This window comes from Gossypium hirsutum, chromosome A12 (assembly GCF_007990345.1).
Source record: "Gossypium hirsutum isolate 1008001.06 chromosome A12, Gossypium_hirsutum_v2.1, whole genome shotgun sequence".
In the NCBI taxonomy this organism is placed as follows: domain Eukaryota; kingdom Viridiplantae; phylum Streptophyta; class Magnoliopsida; order Malvales; family Malvaceae; genus Gossypium; species Gossypium hirsutum.
Window position 1 is genome coordinate 77,689,285 of NC_053435.1, and position 27,928 is coordinate 77,717,212.

A 27,928-nucleotide genomic window follows, 5' to 3' on the forward strand; every position below is an offset into this window, starting at 1 on the left:
TCCGTAACTTAATCTCGACTTCTCAGAAAAGTAGTAACTATATGCTTAAACTTTTATTTACTAGAGATTTTAGTATAGAAGAATATATAAACTTTTGACATTACTAACAGATATACTAAATATATATTCCATGTTCTCGAGGTTTTTATGTGATTTTTATAGAATATATTTCCCTATTCATGCACGATGTCATTGATTGAACATTGAAAAACTTTTATTTGCATCATCATATATTAATGAGTAATTATACTAGGTATTTTTAGACTCTGTATATTTGTTGATAACAAAATGAGAATGATTACTACAAATATTGGCATTTAGGAGTCAAAGTATAACGCTGTTTACTCACAAAGTCAATCCGGTGGTGCTTATGAATCATAGACAAAAACTTACCTCTATGTCGTAATTGGTTCCTATCAACGGGTTTTCCATCTTGTTGCTCACTAAAATTGTTTCTGCATGCAGAATGGCAAGCCAACCGGATATGTTCTAATTCTTGCTATACATGTTTTTTTTTCTAGTGCTATTCATATCTTGGTACATGTGATATAAAGGCAATAGAAGTAGGTACTGTATATGGGTTGAGCCATTCAGTCCGGCGTAAAGACTTGCTTAAAAAGTAGGAAGGTCTAAATAAAAATATAGATTCAAAAAATGGGCTTGGGCAAAAAATAAGGCTCGTTTAGAAAACGGGTCAGGCCTCACGTAAATTTTTGGCTAAAACATTATTGTTTTGCTATTGTTTTCCCACTGTTTTGCTGTCATTTCATTATTATATTGCCACTATTTTGTTGTTATTATTTAAATATTGTATAACTATTGTTGTATTGTTAATTTTACTACTATCTTAGAGGCATTTGCTTGTTAAGCTGCACCTATCTTAGTGTTATTTTAATATTTTTAATATTTTTTTATGTATTATATATATTTTTTAAAAATTATATAAAAATAAAAAATTTAATACTGTCGAGCTCGAGTTTAACATCTATAATACAGACTAGACCTGAGCTTATAAATTTGTTAGAGGTCTAGGTTCGAGTGGCGCGGTTTTATTTGGGTGAGGCCTTGGACCAAATTGTTGATTTTAGGGCATGAATTTTGGGGTTCTTAAAACATCCCAGGCAGGGTCAAGTTGGTTGTGTGGGGAGTATATTTCAAGCTTGCAATATGAATTTGATGACATAAACATCATGTGTAGAAACGTGAGGGTTGGTTAAGGTTTAGCAGCATGATGATGTAACATTATGATGATTAATCAAATATTTAAAGTTGGAACATGAATGAGAATTCCTCCCACTATCACCTTTTTATGGACTAACGTCAGCCATTAAGACGCCTTAAAGAACAAGTGGGACATAAAACCAGGGGTGGGCAGACACATGGACCATGTGCTCTTCCTTTAATCTTCATCACTTTTCCTTCTCCCAGCTAGCCATGTGATTTCCTTTGATTACCGTGTTACCGAAATCTCTGTTTTTCTTTTCCCAACCTTGTGGTTTTGATCACACACTGCAACTTGACAGCTTCATATTACTGTCGAAAACATCCAACATCTTTGTCGTTTCAAAGCTGTCCGATACTAGACATTTTAGATTCATTACGTTGAATTGGTGACATGGAAACACAACAATATTAGCATTGACTAATAAACAAGCTGGCATTTCTTCCTCTTCACATACTATATGTATAAATACTCGTTCATTATGCACTTTTACCAGAAGTGAAACCCTCTATCAACTTAAAAGGGCTGTCTGAATTTGGGATGAATGTGGGATTTCTTTCGTTGCATGTTTCCCTTTTAAGGTTTTGTTTTTCACTTTTTTGTGCTTTGTCTGAATTGCACTGGATCTCTTGCATGGATGAACTAATAAATGATCATGATCGGGACATGGTTTCAAGCATGCTTAAATACGTAGTATCCTCTAATCTAAATGGGTAGGAATCGTGTAAAAAAGTTTTTTTCCTTTTAGTTTCAATCATTGCAATTTATTGCTTTATTTTCTGAGACAAATTTATTTGCTGCTAATTTCCCTGTGTCACTCAGGCCAGCTCTATAGAACATGATTCATCATCTTCTATGCTAACTGGACTTGAGAAACCAGGTAACCAAAAACCTTTATCTCCTCCTTATTTTTTTACAGTGGAAGCAACTAAAAGACTGTGAAGGGCGTTCTCTGGTTAAACTAATCCATTTTTATTACAAGGTTTAAAGAATTTGAAGGTTGCTAACGAGGAATGAATCATTTTTTAAGAGTTTTTTCAATCAATGATGCTAAATTATGCTTTAATGTAATAATCCCATTTTATTTTATCTTTTTACTAAAAATAATTCTATTGAAGGGAGCTGTTCTTGAATCACGAAGGTGTTATCTTCTTCTCGGGTCTTGTTTTGTGCCCATAGTATATCTGGTTATATCAGATTTTGTCTCCCAACTTCATAAAGAGACTTAATAAATTCTCGAAATTTGTCGTGGTATCTAATTCACCCAAAATGTTTTAATATTTTAACTTTGGTAAGATTGAAACTCAAACCCTTATACAATATTCGTAAATAAAAATACTACCACTTGACTAGAAGGTAAATCCTGATTGATGAGTTCAACCCCGCAGGCACTATACTATCACTTCTACCATCAACTTACAAGTGAAATTTATGAGCAAGTCATGATGCTGCTGAAGTTAGCATATGATGTGCCAAGTTGGGTTGGTTAATGTTAATGTAAAAAATATTGATCTAATTAAGGTTTTAGTGCCTTTATTATATAAAAATTTTGTATTTAATCCTTTTGATTTAATTAGACCTAACCTAGTACATCTACAGGTCAAAATTGATAACATTTGGTTTTAAAGTAATGAAATGAATTTTTACTATGAGAAATCAACCAAAAAAATCATGTCATTATCTTAATAATGGTTGTTAACAGCGTTATTAATTTGCATATACTAATAACGCTATGAAAAAGGGTCAATGCCATTAATTTTTTGTCCCTCAATTAGGATAACAACAAAATGGTGCTTTGAGTGTAACTTAATTTATGTAAATTTGTATATATTTTTCTTTATCAGCCTGAAATGTAATGTCTCTATAAAATATTTTGGATTTTGGAGTAATTTTATTTGATTAATTGAAAATTGACTGAATTAATCGAAATTATTTTGGTTTTTTTTTTGTTTGGCTAATTCAATTAACAAAATTTCAATTCATTTAAATAAATCAAAATTTCTAATTCATCACTATATAAATAATTTTACATTTTATTGATGAATAAAGTGAGACAACTTTGCAAACTATACTTTAAAAAAAAAAGGGAATAAGTTAATAATTTTTATTATTGGCATTGGCCCCCTCGTTTGAAAAAAGGATGTAGATGCAAAATTGTAAAAGTTGGGAGCCACGGAAGCAAATTTCAGAAAGGAAGCTGACGGAAATGACACGTAAATGTTACGTCATGTTAATTGTAAGCCAGTTTTTCATAATTACGAGAAATTTATCTGGAAAAAAAAATCAAATATTGATCTCCTCATTTTCCTCAACGTGGATCATGCCACATCATCATTCGACACGTGGCGCTTTATTTATGAGCGAAATTCTGTGCTGGGCCCCACACCAAATCTAAACCAGCTATTTTCGATGACTAACGTGTTTACACACGTACTCAAGTACTTGACCGATAACACGTCTCATCGTGTTATGAAATCCATGGAACGTAAAATAATAATATCAATTTAAAAAAAAACGTATGAGCTTAGAAAACAGCTGTTAAAAAAAATGTTATTTTTCCTCCGACTGTACGGACTAAGGAGGAAACGGAGTAAACAGAGAGCTTCGCCGGAATCATAAGGGGGAAAATGGGGGTGATTTTGAGCGCGTTTGATGTATGAGTAAGTGATTTGAATTTTAGACCTCAATTTTTTTTTTGAGTGATTCAACATGTTTTGTAAGTGATTCAGATTAATTTGTTAAGTTGTGGTAAAATTTGGATTAACATGAGAAAAATCCAATCTCCCTAGTGTTTGTTTTAGGCTCGTTTGTGCTTCACATTATGCGATTATATCCTTAATTAGGAGTTTGTGGAAAAGGAATAGTGGAGATGGATTCAGAAAGTAATTAAGTAAACGAGCTGATTGGATTCCAATCAATGGAGAAAAAAAAAACTGAATATGATGAAAATTGGAGATAGAAATATTAGGGTTTTTTTTTTTTTAAATTTTGGGACTAAGATAAGAGTGGCAATTGAACTTCAATTTTAGATTAGGATAGATTATTGAACAATGATTGCTAAAAATGCTGTGAAATAAATCCAAGTGTAAATGAGATGATTTGATATGCTAAGCACTAAAATTATTAATTACATTTATATCTGGACAGCGTTGTTAGAATGCCTTGGGCTTTTGCTTGGTGAAAAAAGGATAGAGAAGGGTAAGAACAGAAAAAGTGTTTAATCCGATGAAAGAAGTTATGGGATCTAACCATTAGATTCAAAGTTTTTGCATCCATACTCAGTTTCTATCCTTCCTACCAAGCAAAGCTTTGAAGGTTGCAATTGAGTCGTGTTATTACTTACCAAGTGTTTAGAATTCAGGAGGCAACACAAATACCGAAAAAGAACTGAATCATTCTTACCTTTCTACTATTGTGCTTGGAATGGAAGAGCCTATTCGAGTACTTTATATAAAATATTTGTTTGTTGATTGGCTCGTGTGTGACTGCTGACTCCAATATTGATGCAAAAACCTGGATAATTTATTGCTTTGACATAAAGATTTCTGCCACTCAAGTTGAGGGAGGTGGGGACACAAACACTTTGCTAGTTTATTCTTAATGGTATTATGTTCTCCTAACCATATGCATAAATACCCGATAACATATTTGATTAAAGCTAAAAGCATTTGTAGGCGTTTTGCCTTTTAAAAAGTCTAATGTATGAGCACAAACTCTGTTGCTTTTCCTTCATACAGACTTCTTAATTGAATCAATGAATCTTTTGTCTGCAATGTCGTTGCTTGAGATGTAATCAAGAAAATCTCTGAAACTGAACTCGTTGTAGGAGACAGGATGTTGCTCATCCACAAGCTCTGGTGCTGGTCCTATTTTCTTGTTTATAGGTAGACTGTGAAGACTTGCTATGGACAACCGCTTGTTCTCCGCGCTTAGAGTCACTTGATGAACAACACTCTTGTACTGTCCATTGCTCATCACTTCTATTTGATCTCCCAATTGGACTAGTAAGGCGCCTTCAACAAATGGAACAGAGAGCCATTTCTTCTTGTTGTCCTGTAGCTGTAGCCCTGGGCCACTCTGAAGCAGGACAGTTAGCGTTCCGTAATCTGAGTGTGGTGGCATACCTAATGTGAGGTCTGGTTCAGGACAAGCTGGATAGCAATTAATGGCCATTAGTTGATTGCCTTCTTCAATTTCCTTCTGTAAGTTGCCAAAGTTCAATCCTAAAGTTTCTAAGATGGCTTCCATCAGTTGCTTGTGTAGCACTTGTACTGCCTTTGCGTAGTTTCCCATTTTATCCCTTAGGGAAAAAATAGTTTAAAGTCAATGCATCACAATAGTTTGAGAATGATTGGAAATGCATAAAAAACGGAAACCATGTGTTGCTTCAACAGAAAAGAAAAAAGACAAAAGGAGAAGCTATAATTTGTCTTTTCTATTTCCTCTTTTGTTGTTTCTTCCTTCTGGAAGATTTGGAAGGCATGCATTATAGTTCTTAGACCTAGAAGCTGCCAATTTTAGCCACATTTAAGACTTATGCTTATGAAGTACCAATCAGAATTGCTCCTCTTGTGTTGTTTCCAATTTTGCCCTTAAGATGGAAGGTAATTGCTTCTAACAAATAATTTAAGAGATCCAAGATAATGATGGCTTGCTTACTTGTAACTTGGAGGATTTGAAGGCCATAGATGGATCCAATCAGAAATAGGGTGGGAGTAATGCTTGATGAAGTCTCTCCAATAGTGAACTTTATCGCTTGCATGATTCAAACTAGTACCATACCTTACGGGGTTATGCACATTATCTGATAATAGAGACATTTTCTCCTCGAGAGACAAGTTGAAAAACTCTGTTGCAGCAGCAAGGGCGTCATGGATGACGGGGAGAGGGATGCAATGGTTAACCACCTAAAAAAAAATGTGCGTGCTTTTATGTGGACAATATTATATTAGCATGCATGAATTATGATGTCTTGCTATTATATGTAATATAAATTGTATTGAAGCTTTTTCAGTAAGCAAGCATCCCCCATATATATGTTGTGCTTTGTTGTCTGGGGTGTCAAGTAGAACATATATGGTATAACTGTAAATTTTCAATTTAAACTCATACACCCACATACATATTGTGTGATTCAGTTGGAATGCTAAACCGATAAACACACAAAATAACATTCATAACATCTATCTAATATATGCTGAAAAAAATACAGTTACACTAATGTAGACTTGGGGCTACAGTAAACTAAACTTGCTAACCCTGAATGATACCTGAAAGAACCCAAGTTCCTTACAGGCGCCTTGTATAGTATCAAGTGTTAGAGACCTTTGAGAAGCATGGTGTAAGGTGGAAAGGTCTATAATGGGAAGGGTTGTGGTGAGGTCAAGTGTAAGGTTCGGACGTTGCGATGGAGGAAGAACATAGCGTTGAGGCACATGAGGTACCCTCATCTTGGTAAGTGTCATTACACTAGTAAATAGGTTATCCGAGCATTCTCCCTCTCCTTCCATACTTTGAAATATCTTTGCTAGTAAATAGCGAATGATCAGTTTTAGCAGCCTGTTCTTCCTATTTATATGCTAGACGTAACTATCAGGTTATGTACAGTTGCAATGAATATTGATATGGAGCTGTGATCTTAAACATTATATGTTGCGTGTTCATAAATGCGCAGGAAAGAAGAATATAGCAAGAGAAGCCACAGAAGAACTTTAAGCATGAGGGCGTGAAAAGGACAAAGGTGAACGCGGGACCCACGCGAAAACGCTATGATGTTAAACCTGAATGGGTACCGAAAACAAAGTCGCTGTACATTTGGGGGCTGTGACACCCACACACGCAATTATGGAGCTTGAAGAAGTTTTTAGTATATCACCATATTTATAAACGTCAGACATGAGGCATTTGTTCATGTGGAAACTAGTGGAAGAATTAAAATATTTATATATTTTTTAACTTATTCTGGTATGATATACTGATGTAGTTAACATTGAATTTGTATCAATTCTATGCTGCTGCGTCTACCTTGTTTGAATATGAAGATGATGATGAAATTACATCACTAACCCTCTGTTTCTTCTCTACGAATTCAACTGGAAAAAATTGGCCTAGGAGTGAAGAGCCGCAAGCAAGTCGGTGGTCTCAGGTCATTTTTGTTTGTTGAATACAACATAACCCACACTCCGACGGACTTTACTCCATGTTTCTACTAAAAAACAGTATATTTTTACTACATGAATTTGTTTACTACAATTGGTGCGCAAATCTCAGGATCAGTTTGGACTTTAGCCAATGTCAAAGCCGACAAGACTTAAGTCTTTAACTGCCCACAGGTTTTGGCTTAAAAGGAGGGCTTTTTATTGGGCAGTACTTGTGCATGCAGACCAGGTGATGTATTTCGTTCAAATTTCATGCCTCTGATTTGGGGAAAGCCAGTGGAGAACTCACATCTGTTCGCTATGCAAATTGAGGAGTGTGTTGATGGAAGAGATGGTGGCTGAAAAGACAGAATACCAGGTCAGGTTAATTGTATAGTTGTTGAGTCAGCAGTCAGCAGGAGCTTACCATAAATTGGATGGAAAAACAGAGTAAAGAACAGGTAGACTAGTCTAGAACCATAATTCTCAGTTGCTGCTGGGTTAAGGCTTATCCTTATTGTCCAATTTCTCTTTCTTTCTCTACGGGCTTCAATTTTGAGTGAGGCCATGAATGAACCCACTCTTGCCCATACCCATGATTCACCACAGATCGTCCTGTGAACTGGGTGGCTCGGATCAATCATGCCCATACCCAAGACTTGTAATTTTGGCAATACCCATCCATTTTCCCTTCGATAGGAGTTCGTTACTCTACTGTTTGGTCGAGAATCTGTGGGAAACAATGGCGGCCGAGGACGGCGGAGAACTTTACCTCCGTTACTACGTGGGGCACAAAGGAAAATTCGGCCACGAGTTTTTGAGTTGGAATTCAAGCCAGAAGGTAAGCTCTGTTATGCTAATAATTCCAACTAAAAAACGACACTATGATCCGCAAGGAGCTTTTCCTCACCCCAGTGGTTCTCAAGGAATGCCGCCGCATCACCGAGAGTGAGGTTTGTTAGAATTGTAAATAATATCTAATATAAAATTAGAATTTAATTATTAGAGTATCTATACATATTTGACACATTTTATTTAATAACTAAAACCTAATAAAACTTTAACTAAATTAGATAACTTTTAATTTGGACTAATTTATCATGATAGTAAATAATAATATGTAATTATTCTTATTATATATGTGATGTCCATATTTTCCAACAATCTCTCACTTAAACCATATATATATACTAATTACTCTATAATTACATGTCATTATATATCTTTATGAGCTCAAAATTTTACTATCATATTCAAAAGGTAATTCGAATAATCTCGTTTATTAATTATGTTAACATAGAACCAATGCGACTTTCGTTACATATATCGTAACTAAATCCAACCATGATCACGTATATTAACACAACCAAATGATGACATAGATCAAGTATGGATGTCTAGCATAAAAATTACATGCAATATGATCTAAACATGTCTATTTCCAGCTGGTCCTCCTCAAACCTTAGTGAGATCAAATCTTACCAAAATCAGAGTGTGAATAAACCAAATAAATTTTATTTCTACAGAAAATAAACTTAATATTCGTAAACTAAAATAATTAAAAATGTGTCTATAACATAAAAGCATTTAAAAGTACGAACTCCCACTAAAACCAAATATCCTTAAATGATATTACACCCATATGAGCAATGTGCTCATGAAAAATCTTAGGTGTAGTCCCTTAGTAAGCGGATCTGTAATCATGGAGTTTGGCCTAACATGCTTTATAGGCCCCTAACCACTCTGAATTTTTACTTTAACAACCAAAAACTTAAAGTCTATGTGTTTTGACTTTAATGTGCTCCTGTTGCTATTGGAATAAAAGACTGCAATTTGTTTTTACAATTTGCACCTTAGTGACTAAAACTCGTATCCATATTCCATCAAATCGGAGTCTATATACTTGATAATCTCTAACTGATTAGATCTCAGATATGTGAGCATGTAATTTTTTGTTTTCTGAAAATACCTTTAAACCCTCTTGGATGCTATCCAATGGTCCAAACCAGGGTTGCTTAAAATATCTGCCTAACATCTCAACATTGTACACAATATTCCAATGTATACAAACTTGAACATACATTAGACTTCCCACTGCTAAAATGTAAAAAATCTTATGCATTTTTGTAATCTCAAAATCATTCTCAGGGCATTGATTAAGACTATACTTATTATTGACAAGCAGTATGTCATTAACATATAAAACCAAATATAGAACCTTACTCTCACTAAACTTATGGTATATACAATTATCGACAAAATTAATCTCTAAACTGAATGAGATAATCATTTGGTAAAATTTGTAATACTATTGACGGGAAGTATGCTTAAGTCCATAGATGAAGTTATTTAATTTGCAAATCATTAACTTTGCATCATCAAACACAAAGTTTTCTAGTTGCACTATATAAATGTACGATCAATGTTACCATTGAGAAACCATTAACTTAATATTCATCTGATGCAACTTAAGGTCAAAATATTCCACTAAAGCCATTATAACCCTTTCTCTAATGGACCTTTTTAATAACATTCGTTCTTGAGGTTGTTGAGTTTCTTCTTCTGGAACAATTACCTCATTTTGAATAAGGAGTTGTTCAACATTGTCTTATTGAGGTTTTGGATTCACTTCTTAATCAATGATAGGTATGAGAACCTAAACATGTAACGACCTGAGAGTCAAGGGTGTCGGGAAATATACTTCCGGGACCCCGCCTTTGTGTGTGTCAAGTTTTTAAAAAAATATATATTAATATTAAAATTTTAGGAATTTATTTAGAAGTAATTGAATATTAAATTGATAATTTAAATAGTAGAGACTAAATTAAATATAAGAAAGAAATAGTTACAAGGACTATTTAAGTAAATAGTCCATTTTGATTTTAGTCAAATGGAGTTAGTGGATGTATATGAGACTAATATATGTATATAGGTGATATCATTACTATGGATAATAGGATAACTATTATTGTAAGAGAAATAAATAAAAGAAAAGAAATAAAGTGATAATAATAATAGATAAATGAGAGGGTAGGTACAAAGAAGACAGAAAGAGAAAGTGAAAAAATTTTCTGCTCTTGTTGCCGAAAATTTGGAGAAGAAAAGGGGAAGAATGTTCAACATGGGGGGTTTAATGCAGGCCTAAATTGGTAAGTGACACGTGGTTGTTTTGACATAAAAATAATATTTTTAGTGTTTTAATGTTATGAATTAGGTTGCCCATCTTGAAATTTTGTGGAAGAATAAAAGTGATGGAAGTTTTCATGGATGAGAAATACAAAGTTTTGTAGACTAAAGTGGGCAAATTGTATGGTGATTTGTGAGTAATAACTTCTAAGGACTTGAAAGTCATAAATTCAAAGTGACATAGTTAAATGGTTAAATTTTTGTAAAGGTGATGGATTGTTTTAGATGGATTATATTTAGTTGGAATTCTTGTAAGTTACATGTAGATGTTAATGATTTAATGTGGTTAAATTCTATGTTTAGTATTGAGGATCAAATTGAACAAGTGATTAAACGTTGGGATAATTTTATAATATATAGTAGAATGGTGTGAATGTATAAATATAATTATTAAATTAATGAAATAGCATTAATTGAATGAAATTATGAACTTTGGTTAAGGAACGAATCAATTAGACGCGAATCGTGGAAAAATAAAGGTAACGAAGTAGCTATCGGCCTCACTGTTACGACTATTTTGTTAAGGTAAGTTCGTGGACTCGAACTTAATTTTACTTCTAATATTTTTTTAAATTGATTAATGTTAAATTAACTCTTGATATAAAATGTATGCATATTATGGAATTAATGATAAGAAAATAAATGAGGAAATTATGGAAGTAAATTACCGTACAATTGTCGATATAATCGACAATAGTGCTGGGCGCAATCTTTGTCAGCTTGTCTGACTAGTGCTGGGCACACAACCGCCGGTTTATCTGACTAGCACTGGGTGCAATCACCCTTGGTTTATCCAACTAGAGCTGGGCTTACTATAATTATCTTCGGTTAATCCGACTAGCACTGGGTGTAAATATTGTTGGTCTATCCAACTAGAGCTGGGCTCACATTTTTTAGTGTTGGTTAATCTGACTAGCACTGGGCGCAACCTTTTCTGCGGTTTATCGCTAGGCGCTGGGAGCCACGTTGTTAATCGATTTATGATAAAGTACTTGAATTATTGAGAGAATCGAAATCGTATTTGACTATGTTAGAATTTCATATTAATGGAGATTGAAATTGTGTTTAGTTAATAAATGGAACCTATTAATGATAAATTGATTTACATGTTGCAGGTTAGATAAATAGTAAGATTGGACTCGGCATTCTAAAGGAATCACGTACTCAATGTTGGTGACATTTTCTTTTTGTGTTTGGCATGTACCTAGGGTGCAAATTCAATGATAGTGTCCTTTTTGTGTAGTGAGCTCTAGGGTACTAGTTTTTGTAAATGCATATAATTGTAAATACCTTGTTGACATCTTATACTACATTGAAAGTAATGTTTGTTTAAATGAATTGGTCATTTTAGTGATCTATCTAGTCGCATGTTTGATAGAATCTTTGATGAATGTATATATGAGACTTGACAATTGCTTGTATGCTTGAACTTGTTGAATTAGTATATTAAGTATAAATATGTTTAAACAAGTATGTGATAAAATGAGCAATTTGAGTGTTTGAATAAATTTCATGACATATCATGCATAAAACTTGGTATTGGCATTTATTTGAGAGTTATAAATTGGCTTGTATATGTGCTTGGATGTTGTGTAGGTGAAAGACCAATTGGGTGAGAAAAGTGGCCTGAAAATGGCCTATTTTTCGTCCACACGGGCGTGTGTCTCAGCCGTGTGTGACACACAGCCATGCGCACAGGCGTGTGGTTTGGTCATGTGTCCTCTGCACCTAAAATTCGAAAATTAAATTGTCCACATGACCTAGCCTGTAATAGCCTGAATTTTTAGTGGTGTCGGAATGGTGATTCGAGATCACTAAATCTGACAAACGAGTAGAAAATATTATAAATTTAGTAAGTATAAGTTAAATGTGAAGTTAGGAAAATTTTTGAAATAGTGAATAGTGTACTAGGAATAAATATTAAAATAATTAAAATAAAAAAAAACGAGGTATCGAGACCTCGAAGATTTTAAACCGAGCCATAAATATTTTTAGAAATATTTATAGAGTGTCATTGAGTTGGTATTAAAGTTTCGTTAGAAAATTTTAACGTTTGGATAGTTAATTAACTAAAAAGGACTAAATTGGGAATAGTGTAAAATTTGTTAAATTGTGATTAAATAGCTTAAGTGACTAAAGTGGAGGGATTTAAAAGGCTATTAGACCCAAATTATATGGGCTGGACGGTTGGGTAAGAAAAATCAGCAGAATGTAAGGAGAAACAGGGGCAAAATTGGAAACTTAACAAATTAAACATTTAAAACAAAGACAAAAGTGAAAAATCTAGAGATCTCTTCACAATTTATCAGCAAAAACGCCATAGGAGGTCTGGAATAAGCTGGTTTTTCATATTTTTGAATCATGTAAGTTTAATTCTTGATTATTTCTTCTAATTTTTGTGATTTTGATACTTTTACAATTAGGTCCAACTAATTATTTCATTAGTTTTTGATTCCATGGCTGATTTTGAAAGTTACCATTGATTAGTGTTGGATTTTTATGATGAATAAACATGAAATTGAAGCTTTAATTTTGTTATATGATGATTTTATTAAGTAATTTTGATAGAAATTGATTTTAGGGACCTAATTGTGAAAAAGTTGGTAATTAAGGTTTGGTGTTGCGGTTTTGAGTATGAAAGGCTATGTAGTAGTCTAAAATAGTTGGAAAAAGGTGTTAATTGAGAAAAATTAGATCAATTGAGGGTTAATTGAGTAAGGATCAAATTGTAAAAACTGTAAAGTTTGGGGTAAAAGTGTAACTTCGAAAATTAAAGGGCATAAATTGTGAAATGAATTAGAATTGAATTAAATGCTGATGAATGAATAAATTTGCATTTTAGATCGAGAACCTGAAACAAGTCGAGGAAAAGAAAAAGTAGCCGATTAGTCCCTGAACTTTTACAAATTCTGCAAATCGATCCAGGTAAGTTCATATGGCTGAAATTTAATGATTAAATGTTAATTTCATGAATTATACAATGTATGATGAAATGTATTTATTGTTGAAATGAGAATAAAATAAAAATGTGAAAATCGAATAAATGATCAAATTAAGTGGAACACCGGATTTGAGTACTTCTGATCAAGAAACAAAGTGATAAGTGGCTACACTTATCTGATCAAGAAACAAAGTGATAAGTGGTTACACTTATCTGATCAAGAAACAAAGTGATAAGTGGTTACACTTATCTGATAAAGAGACAAAGTGATAAGTGGCTACACTTATCTGATCAAGTGATAAAGTGATAAGTGGTAACTTCAGCTACACTTATCTGATCAAGTGGCAAAGTGATAAGTGGTAGCCTAGCTACACTTATCTGATCAAGGACAAGTGATAAGAGGTCATATGTCAAAGTGAAAGTGAAGTACTCAATTTTCCGTAACCGTTCCTTAATTTTGATCAAGGATGGTAAGTGACAAATGGGCCCAAAGGAATTATGGTAAAAGAATAAGTAGTAGTGAGTTTATACCAAGGAACTCACCAAAGATTGTGGTTGACAGGTAAATTTAGTAATGGTGTATATTGTATAAGTGTACAAGTGTTTGGTAAGATTTATGTTTTATGCCTATGAACTTACTAAGCTTTTCTATAAGCTTACATGTGTGTGTTTATTGTTTTTGTAGATTAACGTATTTATACATTCGGAGGATCGGATCTACATCAAGAATCACACTATCCAGATATACTCCGGTAGTTTATGTTAAGCAACTTTTTGGATTTATATGGCATGTATAGGGAATTGAAGTGAAAAGTAAATTTGAATGTTATGGTTGCGTTAGATATCGAAATATATACATGTTTTTAGTTTGAAATGGTTGATTGGTTGAACTTCATTAGTATTTAAATGAAGTAGATGAAATACTGGAATTGGTTGTGATTTGAAATTTGCAGGGAAGGTTAGACAATTATAAAGGGGTTATATTGAATTTTTTTTAAAAATTGCAATAGGAGCAGTTCTTGGACAGCAGCATTGATGTAACTTTTAAAAATCACCAAAAATAGTGGAAATAGAATTAGAAGTTGAGTGAGATATGAAATTAAAACTGAAAGAGTCTACTTTCATATAAAAGAAGTGGAGTAAGCAAAAGAATTATATACTTTTAGATATTTGAATTTTAGTGAAACAGGGCAAGAATGTTTTTGAAGTCCCCTGTTCTGACTTTAGAAATTCATTAAAAATTGTACAGAAGGAATTTTGAGTTATAATTTATATGTATAGACTCCTTAATGAGTCTATTTTCAGTAGAAATAAGTTTAATCACCATATGAAGCCTTTAATAAGAGATAATTAAATTTTAGTGATGAGTGGTTAGGATAGTCGATTAGTGAAACAGGGGAGACTTCAACTAATAAACTGTACTAATTGGCTAAAGAAAAAATTCTGAAAAATTTATGATGAATAGATATATGAGTCTAGTTTTATGGAAAATTTACGGATCTAAATTTTGAGTTTTGTAGCTTGAATTATAATTATTTTAGTGACTGCTGTACAGGAGGACAGCTTTATTATGAATGATGAAATTAAATTTGAAAGTAAATTTTTATGCCCCGAACTTTTAAGTTAAGTCAAGTAACGCCTCATGCTCGACTCCGACCATGGTCTCGGGTAAGGGGTGTTACATAGCCACAGGGCGTGTGTCCCCTGTTTCTTTGAAAATTTTATATGTTTTTCGAAAAAGTTATTGAGTACCTAGTTTAGCCCCGAACTAATTTTAATGATTATTTTAAGCCCTAAGGGTTCGTATTAGAGACTATATGAATGTTTATTAATGGTTTTTGAATTGATTGAGAAATGTACATGAAATGTTTGATTGATTGAGTTATAAGTCTGGTAATGCTCAATAACCTTGTTTCGGTGACAGATACGGGCTTAGGGTGTTACAAAACATCATCAAAAGTTATAGAAGGAATTGAGTTAGAATTCAATTCCTCCTTAAAAGCAATGTCTCTAACCTTATTTCTCCCTCCAAGTTCAATATTCTCAAAATGTTGCAATTCTCGTCTTAAAAATATTCCTAATTGTGGGATTATAAAACTCATAGCCCTTAGATCGCTCAGAATTTCCTTAACTCTTAAACTTTATAAACATCAAAGAAGTCAAAAATGATGTCATTTCAACCTTATCATTTTTAGTAAAATGTTACTCAATTTCGTTAAGAAAATCTTGGCCTAAGTAATATTTTCGGATTCTGTGCCCCTAAAGGCTTTTCAAATGTTGTGCTTCATGATCATTAAACTCATGCAATTTGAACAATCCCACCTCTCAAAATCCATTTTAACATAAGGGGTGTTTTCCGTAATGAGAGGTGCGGGTTGTTCTTCCCTTAGTGCAATGTCTATGTTCATACAGCCAAGCCCTATAAGTAAGTGTCTTTTTCATTCATTGAAATTAGTCCTATTAAGTATTGTAAAGAATTTATATTAGCAGCTATTGTGGCATTAGAAGATGAATTAGCTTAATATAGAACAAAAAAAAGAAGCTCACATTAATATTCATAAGTAAACAATAAATTCAGGATAATGTCTAATCCCATCTCAAGATACCAAACACAACATTAATATCAAGTCTTTGGATAGTAATATTAACAGTAAGTGGTACTCTTGTTGTAGCAATCAAACTTTGACAATAAATTATATCAAAAAATTTACATATAATTTGGAATTTCTAATTGTACTTAGAATTGTATAATGTATAATTGTAATTTGTCAGCAAAGTTGTTTCTTTTTTTTCTTCAAATTCAAAGAATTCTTCTCCCTTTATACATAGGTCATCGATTCAGCATAAGGGGCATCAAATCGTTTTATCGCCATGAGTGTTTTATATCGAAAAAACATTTTTGTTTTGAAAATATTTCTGTATTTAGTAACATAGTAGTAGAAAGAGTACCCAGTTGCATCTGAACTTCAAATGGGTTTGGCTTTAACCATGTTAATGGTCCCAAATTATTGGTTAATAGAGAATCAAAGTCGATGTACCAATGAATCACGAAATGCTATGGTTCTATAATATGATTTTAAAAATTTATTCAGAAGTAATTCGCATATTACTAACATAAAGGACCTTATAATTGTCACACATTTATCACCATAGATGTTGAAATTCTGTCAAATATTAACTTACCTTTGGGTCAATTAATAAACACATGAATCACAAAAATAAATAATCATCTTGATATTTTAAATAAACTAATCTACACAAAAGAGGTCATTTTGGCTGCATTTTATTTCAACTAATATATTTAAAACATTAGACATACTTAATTAAAACCTAAAGCCAAAATCTGAATTTATTTATTTCAAAATATTTCTCTTAATTTCATATTTCAATCAAATTAAAATATAATAATATATATATGTATATATATTTATCCCAAAACAACATACAATGATGTTGGCAAATATAATAATAGTTGAATAAATCATAAACCATAAACCTCACATAAGACTTCAAATTTAAACTAAAATAATTTAAATAAAGGTAAACATCATCTCAAGATATCAGACACTCCATTAATATTTTATCTTTGGACAAAATATTAACTTGTAAGTGATATATTTGTGTAATAATCAAACATTAACAATAAGAATATGTCGAACCATAAATCTTCCTTTGGGTCAATTTCTTACTCACATGTAAAACAAAATAATTGTCACATGTTTATTATCATAGTTGCACATGTAATATTGCAAACCTTCATTTGGGCCGGTCAATATTAACATAACTTAAGTTACATGCACACAACCTTTTATATTTTAAAACAAAATAATTTATATAAAAAAATCACTTTAGTGACTTATTGCTTCAATTAAGTTATTTTAATATATATAAATAAACATACTGATATTTAAATTTAAAATTTACCCAATATTCAAATGTCAAAACTATTATTTTTATTGCTTTATAGACTCCGAAATAATCCAAAATAATGTTGTCTCAATAATGCAATAAAAAACCGAAAACCTTAATCTTTGACTATTTTTTTTTTGTTGTTCCAAAATCATATATATCAAAACCAAACTAAAATAATGTAGTGGGTTAAAGTCAAATAATTAACAAGTACATGTATTCATAATTTTGGCATGGACAAAAACACTAAAGCAATTCATGCATATACATGTATTCATAATCAAATAGAAAAACTTACATTGAATTTACCATGTAAATCCAAAGTTGTATTTATGATTAAATAGATATTCACATGAATACTTGAAAAATATTTTTAAGCCAATATGTAATATCCCGAATTAGGGCCTAATCGGAATAGTGGTTTCGTGACCACAAATTTGAGATAAAAATAATTATTTTATAATTATTTTGAGGTTTATGATATGATTGCATGATTGTGTGAAAATTTCGTGATGAAATTCTATGCATAAAGTGCTTAAGTTGATATTAGGGACTAAATCGAATAATTTGCAAAACTTGTATTCTAGAAGTTTTAGTATGAAATTGCTTTGGAATATTAATGAGGAGGTCTTAAATAGCAATTTGACCAATTTCTAAAATTTTGGACAAAAATGGGCTTGTATATGAAAATTTTCAAAGAAAGGTATTAAGGGTATTTTAGTCATTTTGTAATTAAAATTAATTAAAAGGGAAATTAAGGCCAAAATGTGTTCATCTTCATCAAGCCTTGGCCAAACCTTACCTCTCTCCATAGCTAGGGTTTCTTCAACTTCCAAGCTTCATAGTAAGTGATTTCAAGCCCCGTTTTTAATGATTTTTATGTTTTCGGAATCCCGATAGCTCGATTTAGCTTATGCTAGCAATAATTCAACCTAGGGTTCATATTTGGAAAAATACCCATAGGTGAAATTTGTGTATTTTGGTGTTTTATGATAGAATAAGAGGTTTTAAATTATGTTAGACAACTTGTGCTACTCGGTTTTAAGTGAAAACGAGTAAAAGGGCTTAATCGATAAAAATACCTAATAATTCATAAGTACATGTTAGAGTGTGAATTTGATGTTTCCATAGAAGGGAAAAATGATCAACATGTCATAAAACATAAGAAAATAGGATGAGGTTTAATTTACGAGCCTTGGGGCAAAAGTGCAAATATATGAAAGTTTAGGGGTAAAATGGTAATTTTGCCAAAGTTCGTACTAGGGGCTTTTTTGATGAATGTATGTATTAAATAAATTAATTTGGTATTATATATCAAGAGAAACAAGATTCAAGTCGTGATCGAGGGAAAAACAAAGTTTACGAGGAATAGGCTCGATTGCTAATATTTTGTATCGAGGTAAGTTCATGTGTAAATAAGGTAACATAATTTTTATTTTAAGTGATTTAATGATATTTTTATGATATTATACTTATTATCATGAAATATTATGCTTTGTGAATTAGTATTTGGTAATATGCAAATTGTGTGAACAACTTGATATGTATGAGATGCTAGCAATTATCGGTTTCTATATTTCGAAGAAGACGATTAAAATGTGTAATTGAGAAGAATCCCGTTTGAACCTTGGGAATAGATTAGGGTACAAGTGACATGTCACTAGGATGGTTGAGTTTTGAACTCGTTGAGTTGAGTCCGAGTTCGTGAGATGTAACTAGGCATCCGAGCTCGTTGAGTTGAGTCCAAGTTCACTTATGGATGCGAACGCCCGAGCTCGTTGAGTTGAGTCCGAGTTCGTTTATGGGCGGGTTACATGGTAGCTTGACTACATAGATTTCAAAAGCCATTGAGCTTGTTCAGTTATGAGTACAGCACTTACATGCACACTATCCGCGTATCCGAAATTATATTCCGATGTGTTCAACGGGAGAATCCTAAGAGAATATGGAGAATATTTAAAACGAAAGTGATTCGATGATGAATGTGTTGAAGAAGTGAAAATGGACAGGTATGAGTTTAATCCTTGGTTGAGAACTTGGTGAGACAAAATTGTGGTAAGATAGTAAGTATTCTTATGTTATGAGTGTTTTAATGATGTTTATGTTGGATTGCATAATCATGTTACTTATTATTTGCATGTGAACTTACTAAGCATTTATGCTTACTCCCTCCTTTTCATTCATTGTAGTTCCGACAAGCTGGCTTGAGAATCGGGATTGGTCGAAGGCTCGTTCACACTATCCGAAGACCCAAATTGGTAAAATGGCTTGTATATTTTGAGAGTGGCATGTATAGCAATATACTCACTTTGTATAAATGATCATATGATATGGTTATGGTTTGCTAAGAAAAGGGTATGTAAATGATTAGCTATTGGAATGGCTAATCAAGTTTATATATGATAACATGTATGCTTTATGTCTTAACTAAATCATGAAAATCCTTGAAAAGATAAAATTGCCCACAAAATAGAATCAGACAGTAGTAGTGACGTGAATTTGAAAATTCATTAAAAATAGTAGAAATGGAATTAAATGATAAATAAGTTATGAAATCGAAGCTTAATAAGTCTATTTTCATATGGATGGAACGAAATAGGTATATGAGTTATATTTTATGAGATATTTAAGTTTTTGTGGAATAGGGTCAGAGTGGTCTCTGAATCCCCTATTCTGAATTTAAAAATTTACCATAAATTGTAAAAAAATAATTATAAGTCATACTTTATATGTACAGATTCCTTATTTAGTCTAGTTTTAAGAGAAACAAACAGCATAATCATTGAAACTCTGTAAAGGGAGATATCTGATTTGTAATACACAGGGGTCAGAGCAGTTGAACCCTGAAACAGGGGAGACTTTAACTAATAAACTGTACTAATTGGCCTGACCAAAAATTCTAGAAAAAAATTAGTAGATAGATATATGAGTCTAGTTTCAGGAAAAACTTATGGATCTTAATTTCGAGTTTCGGAACTCGAGATATAAATTTTTAAGCGACTATGATGCAGTTAGTCAGCTTGTTTGAAAATTTTTAAAATAAATTGTTTGAGCTGTTTAATCAATGAATTAAGTTTAGTAACACCTCAAACTCGACTCTGGCGACGATTTCGGGCGTGCGGGCGTTACACAATAAATCTTAAAAACAAAATCATAATAGTTGGCATATCTCATAGTTCATATTGTAGACCATATCAACATAATTTAACTAAATATTTGGAACCATAAGATGCCAAAACCTAATATTATAGAACCAAACTTAAAACTAAATTATTTAAATATGTATATAGTTGACATGAATTTGCACCAAAGCACCCATAAAATTGAATATATAACTATAGCAATAAAATAAAATAAAAAATTAACAACTTCAACTATATCCATCAAAACTTAATTTCATCAATTAAACTATACAAGATATCCTATTGAATAATGGTTATAAACACATATTCACACAAACTACAATCATGCATTAATCCTCAAAATCATTGATAGGCATATAATATATATACACACAATTATAAAATAGAAAATAATGCTAGTTTGCCTTACATATTTCATGTAAACTCAAATTTATATTCATGACTAAAGACATTATCATAAAACTTCTTTATACGCACAAATACTTAAAAAAATCCATAACTACCAAATATAAAAAGAATCTCATATTGTATAAAAGCTTTCATATGCGCAACTACTTATGAAAATTCATAGCCACCATATAACAATAAAAAAAAACCCAAATCTATTATTCCTAATATTTGAAACATACATTTCAAAGATATTACCATAGATAATCAAAATTAAAAATTGATTCTAATAGTTGAACACATATTATTGCAATTGAAGAATAACAGTCAAACCAACTTTCATGAAATCAAGAATGCACAGATTCTTAGTTTTGGAAATTCTAGAATAATAAGTTCACTTAATTCCTCATTATCGATTAACAATGAAAGAAGATTAAAGCATAATTGAATTTAGAGAATCAGCAAATAATATCTGAAGCTGTATGAATACTCAAAATATACATGCATGCAATTTCTTTAAAATATATAATAATTGACTAAAGAAAAACAACAACAACCTGCATTCAATGCACTTCAAAACGAAATTTGATTCTCGTTTGTTTTATTACAAAGAATATATAACACAAGCAAAACCTTTATATATATATATACACATGTATCACATTAAAAAAAGAAACCCAAAGTAATACTGCTGAAACATTAATAATAAATTCATATTTTAAATTCAATTGTTAGACTTCAATTCCATTAAAACTTACCTTGATTCCTTCGAGATTCAAAACTTTTTTTTAACAAATTTTCCCTTTAAAACCAACACCTATATAGTTTAAGTTTTCTGACCGAAAGTGAAAAGCCATGATAATTTCATATTAATCCAAAAATTCAACATTGAATGAAAATCAAATTAAAAATAACTCTAAAAAGATTGAATCGTAATTAATCAAAACCTAAAAAAATTATCTAGAATTTCAAAGATTCAACATTATATATAATTGAAATATCATATCTATAAAATCTAAAAAATGAATCAATCAAAAATAATAGAAAATAAATTCATTCTCAATGATTCAACATGACGAGGCTTTAATACCACTTATTAGAACCGTAAATAATATCTAATATAAAATTAGTATTGTAAATCAAGATTTGTCATGTCAAATCATCAAGAATAAATCAAGAATAAAACTAGATACGGAAGCGTAGCTGAATCCATGAATTCATTGAAGTTTTTCTAGATCTTGGGGATTTGATCTTCCAAATTAGCACATAAGAAATTCAGAGAATATTTGCTCTCTTTTTTCTAAGGATGGGATATTAGAAAAAATATCTTGTATGTAATTTAGGGGACCATAACTCTAATATTTATAACTTTACCATATTAGCCCTAATTCCTAATTAGGCCATCATTAATTAAAATTTGATTAGAACTTAATTATTAGAGTATCTACACATATTTATAACATGTAATTACCCTTGTTATATATTATATATTGTATATGTGATGTCCATATTTTCCAACAAAGTTCTCTTTCTTTCTTTTTTTAACCATTTTCTTTTCCTTTGTGTTGCCTTTGCTTTTTTTTTTTTTTAGTTTTCTTTCTGGACTTAAATTTTGCCTAGGTTTTACAGATGCACAAAATGAAAGTAGTCCTATTTTGCATTGGACTGTTAGATTGTTTCTATTGTTTGCTTAATATTCTGTTTAATTTAGGGCTTAGGGTCTATTATGTCTGCAGTTTTTGTAATCATTTTTCCTTTCTATATTACTTTAAGCTTTTCGAATTGCTTATTTTTTTTTTCAGCTAGGTTTGCTGCTTCTTGATAACTTAACGGCATTTACTTCCTCTGTGAAAGGTTAAAAGATTTAATTTTTTTAGTTGATGATTGGTTACTTGTGTGATTAATAGTAATTTTTGTTTGTAATGATCAATTGGGATTTAAGTTTTTCAAAAAAATTCAGTTTATGGTTTCTGATTTAATTAAAATCTGTTGGTTTTGGTGGATAATGAAGGAAGATGATAACAACTTGGCAGAGCCTGACCATGCTGGACGGCGGGAGCTTGAGCTTGAGGTTGTGATGGGGAATGAGCATATCTCTTTCACTACTTCAAAGATGGGGTCACTCGTTAATGTTCAGAGCAGTAAGGATCCCGAAGGTCTTCGCATATTTTGTTATCTGGCTCAAGTAGGTTAACATACATTGTCAATCTGCTATTTTACATTGTGTCATTAATCGTGAGAAGATAGCTTTAGTTTCCTACTTCTACTTGCTTGTTTATTCCCTCTCATGTTCACTGCCTTGCAATGTGAAACAAAGATGATTTCGTTTTTGGTGATGCATGCTCCTTTCTAACTGATTTTTGTTAATGTTGTTTTCTGCTTTGATACTTTGATCTCGTGTTTGCATTTAAATTGCAATGCTGAAAGCATTAAAGCAAGACGGAAGTTTATTTTTGCTCCATTTTCCTCATGCATCTGAAAATTAACTACAAAATTAGTTAGGGTCCTTGTTGGTTCAATGAAAAAGTCATGAATCTATTATTCTTACAACCCTAAGACCTCACATCATGTTTGTTTGGATGTAATCCCATAAGTTTTACTTGTCTATTCAGTAAGCCCAATTTATTACCTTTTTTGGTTAGAGGTGTTGGCGAATCGGCCCGTAATGAAAATCAACTGTATTATGGGAAGGCCTGTAATAGTCATTCTGCCATATGGGTTAAGAATTGCAATTCCATTCAAAATGGAATGAAAATGAAACCATGGCTGGACCAAAATGTCCTCTCTTACTTTCCCCAATTATTTCCCCAAATTGAAACATGGGTTGAAATCAATGATTTGCATAAGCTCACTAGCTTCAGATTGTTTATCCCGATTAAAGGTATATTAAATTTTTCATATTATTTGTTCTTTATCTTCATATCTCTTCAAAAGATTTACTTTTTTTTTTTGAGGATTTTTTGTTTCCCCAAATTTGGCTTAATTTGGGTATGATTTTTTTCTCAAATTAACAAAGAAATTTGAAGATTTAAAATATAAATTTGTTTTTTTTTTTAACCTTGTTTTCCCCTAACTATTACTCTGCCAACGTGTTTTTAGATGAACCAAAAAATTTGTAGAAATAAAAAACTTTTTATTTTATCAGGTTTTTTTCTTTTTGTTTCCCCCAAGTTTTAATTAATCCGACAATGTTATTTTTTCTAGATTTAAAAAAACTCAAGATTTCTGGAAAAAATTTGACTTGTTTCAGGATTTATTTCTTGTTTCCCATTGAATTTTCCTTATATGTTTCTTAATTTGTAAAAATTTCGCAATTGGCCTGTTGCTTATTTTGGAATTATATGTCATTTTGCTTTTATTTTGCAGGTAAGCAATCTGGAAGTTCTACTAGTTGATTTCCAAACATTTTAACATTTAAACATGCATATTGCTTATGTAAAAAATGATTATTTGCAGGTATTTTATCAAGGCTGGATATAAGGTTATCTTTTTGTATTAGAGGTGAATTTTATTTTTGTTGATTGTTTATTTGTATGGTTGATTTTTTTTTTTTTTTGTGTTCAGTAGATATTTGTATTGATTTTGCAACTTGTGTGTGTAGGGTAACCTACCAGCCGTATTGTAGGTTTCTTCCTGAGGATCCTTTGCTGGAATGCTTTGAGCTCGTTGATGATTTCAATTTTTAAGGTTTGTGGATTATCTTTCTCTCTGTTTTATAATCTAACATTGGTCATGACCCGAACGCATTAAATTGGCTTTGGATAGGTTCTTTTGTATAGTATGAGTTATTCAATTACTTCATTAAAGAATTTTATAAGGGGAGGGTGTCATAATTTGATAGAAAGGTGCTTCTTTGTTTCATGTTGTTTTCTATATATGTTAAGACATTTGATGTTGTTCAGCTTGTTTTAGAGGAGTTTTGTCAAAGCATCGGTGAATTTTTTTAGAATTTTGATGTAAATCCTCTCAGTTTTGCATCAATCGCACATGTATTACTTTTTCATTTCTTTACCTAGCTTAAATTTTTATATGAGCATGCTAGGAAGGGTATAGGTTTATGTATTTAAACATATAAAATCTTTGAAGGCTAAACGTTTTCATTAAATAAGCTTCATGCTTGCCAACATATAGCAGGATATGGCACATTTGTTGTTTTAATGCTACCATAAAGTTTAACAGTTTTGCGAGGTTCTCGGGCTCTAGAAATAGGATAATGCTTATAAGAATCGAATGGATATACCTTAACATATGTTCGTATCTGAATTAGGTTCATCAAGCAAGATTAAGAGGTGATAAGATAGATGTTGTTGTTAAGGTAAGTCCCCTTGAAAATGATTTTAAAGCGTCATATGTCTATGTGATTTTGACCATTCAAGTTTATGGCAGGTGTAACATCTGAGAATCCAGGATCTTATGATGACCGACATCCGTAACTTGCAAGCATTTGCACTATACATTTAGCGTCGAAACCTTTTTAGAAATCGACTTTTATTTTAAATCGAGAATGGAGTCGCCATTGATCCTTTTTATTTGGTGTGATCGGGTCACCTCGAAATTTAATCATTTTAATAAAAGGTTATATTTACCAAAATGATAATTTTTTGCCTACAAAGTCTAAGAAAATGGGCTTGGGAGTCGATTACGTATAACGAAGGATTAGCACTCTTATAAAGCCCAAAATTAGTACCTAGTTGATTACTTAATGTTTTAATATCAAAAATTGGAAATTCGAAAAGAATTTAAAATACTATTCCTCTTTGCATGTTGTTATTTGATTAAAACATCGCTTAACTAAATTAAATTTTACGGAAAATGCCTTATTTTGAGTTAATCGAGAAGAAAAAATCATGCCTCGTAAGTTAGGACGCGATGCTTTAAACCCTCGAAAACCAGAATAATCACCATTCGATCATTATCTAAATCTTATTTTTTTTAATTTTAAAAAGGATATTCGATTACTTTGGTTTTAGGAAGAAGTCATACTACATAAGTTAGGAGCACAATTCATCGAATCCCAAAAATAATGAACATTGCCTTGGTTTTAAATACTTCCCATGTGTTAGGTAAAACGAATGTAACATTTAAAGTGATATACACTTAATTCATTTGGGCATAATATAAAAATGGATAAATATATTTTAACATGATACATGGCATGGAGATTAGCAAAATAAAGTAAAATAATAGTGGGTAAAAAAATGAAATGATGATATTAGAATGAGAAATAAATAAATAAATAAAAAGACAAAATAAAAATGTTATGTTAGTAAATAATATTAATACAATTATAATAGTAATAAGAACATCAACTCATAGTGATAATAGCAATAATCATATCATGGTTATTTTGTAACGACCTAAAATTTATTGGTATTAGAAAATTAAATTTTGGGGTCATCATTTCTGTAAAATGAATTTATAAATATTTATTAGAAATATTTACGAAGCTAGTAGTGTAGTTAATTAGACTTTGGCTAAGTGAATTAGCTTGAATTAAAGCTAATTTAGTGAAAGGACTAGATTGAATATAGTGTAAAAGTTTAATTATAGATTAAAGAAAAGTCGAAGGACTAAATTAGTAAATAAAGCTTAAGTGACAAATGTGTGGTAAAAATTAATTACATGTGTATAAAGCATAATACATACATGTGTAGTATAAATATATTTTACTGTAAATAATAATAATAATAATTACTAAAATATAATAATAATATAATATAATAATTAAAAGTAAATAAAAGAAACAAAATAGAAAAAGGGAAGAGGGAATGAAAACGAAAAAGAAAGGAAAGAAAAAGAAAAGGAAAAATTAGTGTTTTAAAGTTTGAAGCTTATTTGATAAGTCAATTTAGTCCATTTTCTTGTAATTTTAATGTTTTTGGAATCTTAGAATAAAGCCCTACTTGAATTATGTTGAAATTTAGAAAGTTAGTGAATTTTTAGATGTTAACTAAATTGAACAAATAGATGAATTATGAGATAAAATGATAGAAATTCAAGTTAGAAGTGGGAGAAGGATTGAATTGTAAAAAAAAGATAAAAGTTTTGTTATAGTAGGGACTAAATTGATTGAATTGTAGAATTAGTGTTTTATGAAGGAAGTTAAATGTTAAAACTTGTTAAAGATGGGTTAGAATGAAAATATGAGATTGGTTTTTGAAGAAAAAGAATTAGCTATGGCTTAAGGACTAAATTGAAATTTTTGTAAAAGTTACATGGAAAATATAATAGTGTGTTATTAAATGATATGTATTGATGATTTTAAATGTTAATTTTTCTATAGCTAACGTAGCACCGGAAACATCATCAAAGAAGGGAAAAGAGGAAGTGAGCGAAAATAACGAATAAACTCGAGAACCACAGTTTGTATTTCTATTAACTAAGCTTTTAAATTAAATGTTGTATGTATTACTTTACTATGTATGGTAAGTAAGTTAAAGGTGAGTATCGTTAAATTTGAAATGTAATAACTGTTATACGAAAATCCTATTAACAGTATCGGGTTAAGTCGGATATAGTTGGCATGCCATAGGATTGGAAGTGTTCAAGGATATTTCTGACTTTGTGTCGATAAGGCACTATAAGTGTCAACTACTGTTACTGTTCCGAATTCGTTCCGATAAGGTACTCTGTGTACCGTTACTGCTATTGTTACTGTTACTATTACTGTTATGCTGTATTCCGGCTTCGGCCGATGAAACACTGTATACTATCCTGGTGTGTGGGTTGAATCCGTGTATCCGTCCAGGTCCGAGTTATGTTAATAGGGGTAAATTACTACACTGAAGACTGAATGATACTAACTGAATTGAATATCTTACTGGTTGTGATTCTGATGATAAATGTTATTATGAAATGAAGACAATTAATTGAATGTTCATGATGTGTTTATTTATTGGATTCTATGGTTTAAGTATAAATGCATAAATTAAGTATTGGCTTATAGAAATACCACTGAGTGTATACTCAGCGTACGGTTTGTTTTCGTGCATAGGTTATGTAC

At 31.3% G+C, this 27,928-nt stretch overlaps 1 protein-coding gene and 1 long non-coding RNA gene across 2 annotated transcripts; one reads left to right on the forward strand and one right to left on the reverse strand.

Moving 5' to 3' along the window:
- Positions 1 to 3,889: 3,889 nt before the first annotated feature.
- LOC107921881 (2-oxoglutarate-dependent dioxygenase 21, chloroplastic) lies at positions 3,890 to 6,672 on the reverse strand. The gene is made up of 3 exons (XM_041084165.1): positions 6,493 to 6,672; positions 5,882 to 6,129; positions 3,890 to 5,522 (listed from the first exon to the last, which is right to left on the reverse strand). Exons 1-3 carry the CDS (start codon positions 6,670 to 6,672, stop codon positions 4,952 to 4,954), a joined length of 999 nt encoding a protein of 332 aa, XP_040940099.1. The 3' UTR covers positions 3,890 to 4,951.
- A 15,854-nt stretch (positions 6,673 to 22,526) lies between these two features.
- Positions 22,527 to 25,675, forward strand: LOC107933997 (uncharacterized). The gene is made up of 6 exons (XR_005906145.1): positions 22,527 to 22,779; positions 22,937 to 23,806; positions 24,382 to 24,426; positions 24,527 to 24,612; positions 25,193 to 25,240; positions 25,312 to 25,675. It is a non-coding gene; the product is annotated as an uncharacterized lncRNA (long non-coding RNA).
- Positions 25,676 to 27,928: the final 2,253 nt, after the last annotated feature.

Excerpts from the sequence above, each read along its gene's own strand:
- LOC107921881 (XM_041084165.1), bottom strand. The coding sequence starts at position 6,672 with ATGAGGGTACCTCATGTGCCTCAACGCTATGTTCTTCCTCCATCGCAA. Across the intron at positions 6,130-6,492 it reads AGGAACTTGGGTTCTTTCAG|GTGGTTAACCATTGCATCCC; the intron begins GTATCATTCAGG and ends ATTTTTTTTTAG. Across the intron at positions 5,523-5,881 it reads TCAAATCCTCCAAGTTACAA|GGATAAAATGGGAAACTACG; the intron begins GTAAGCAAGCCA and ends TTTTTCCCTAAG.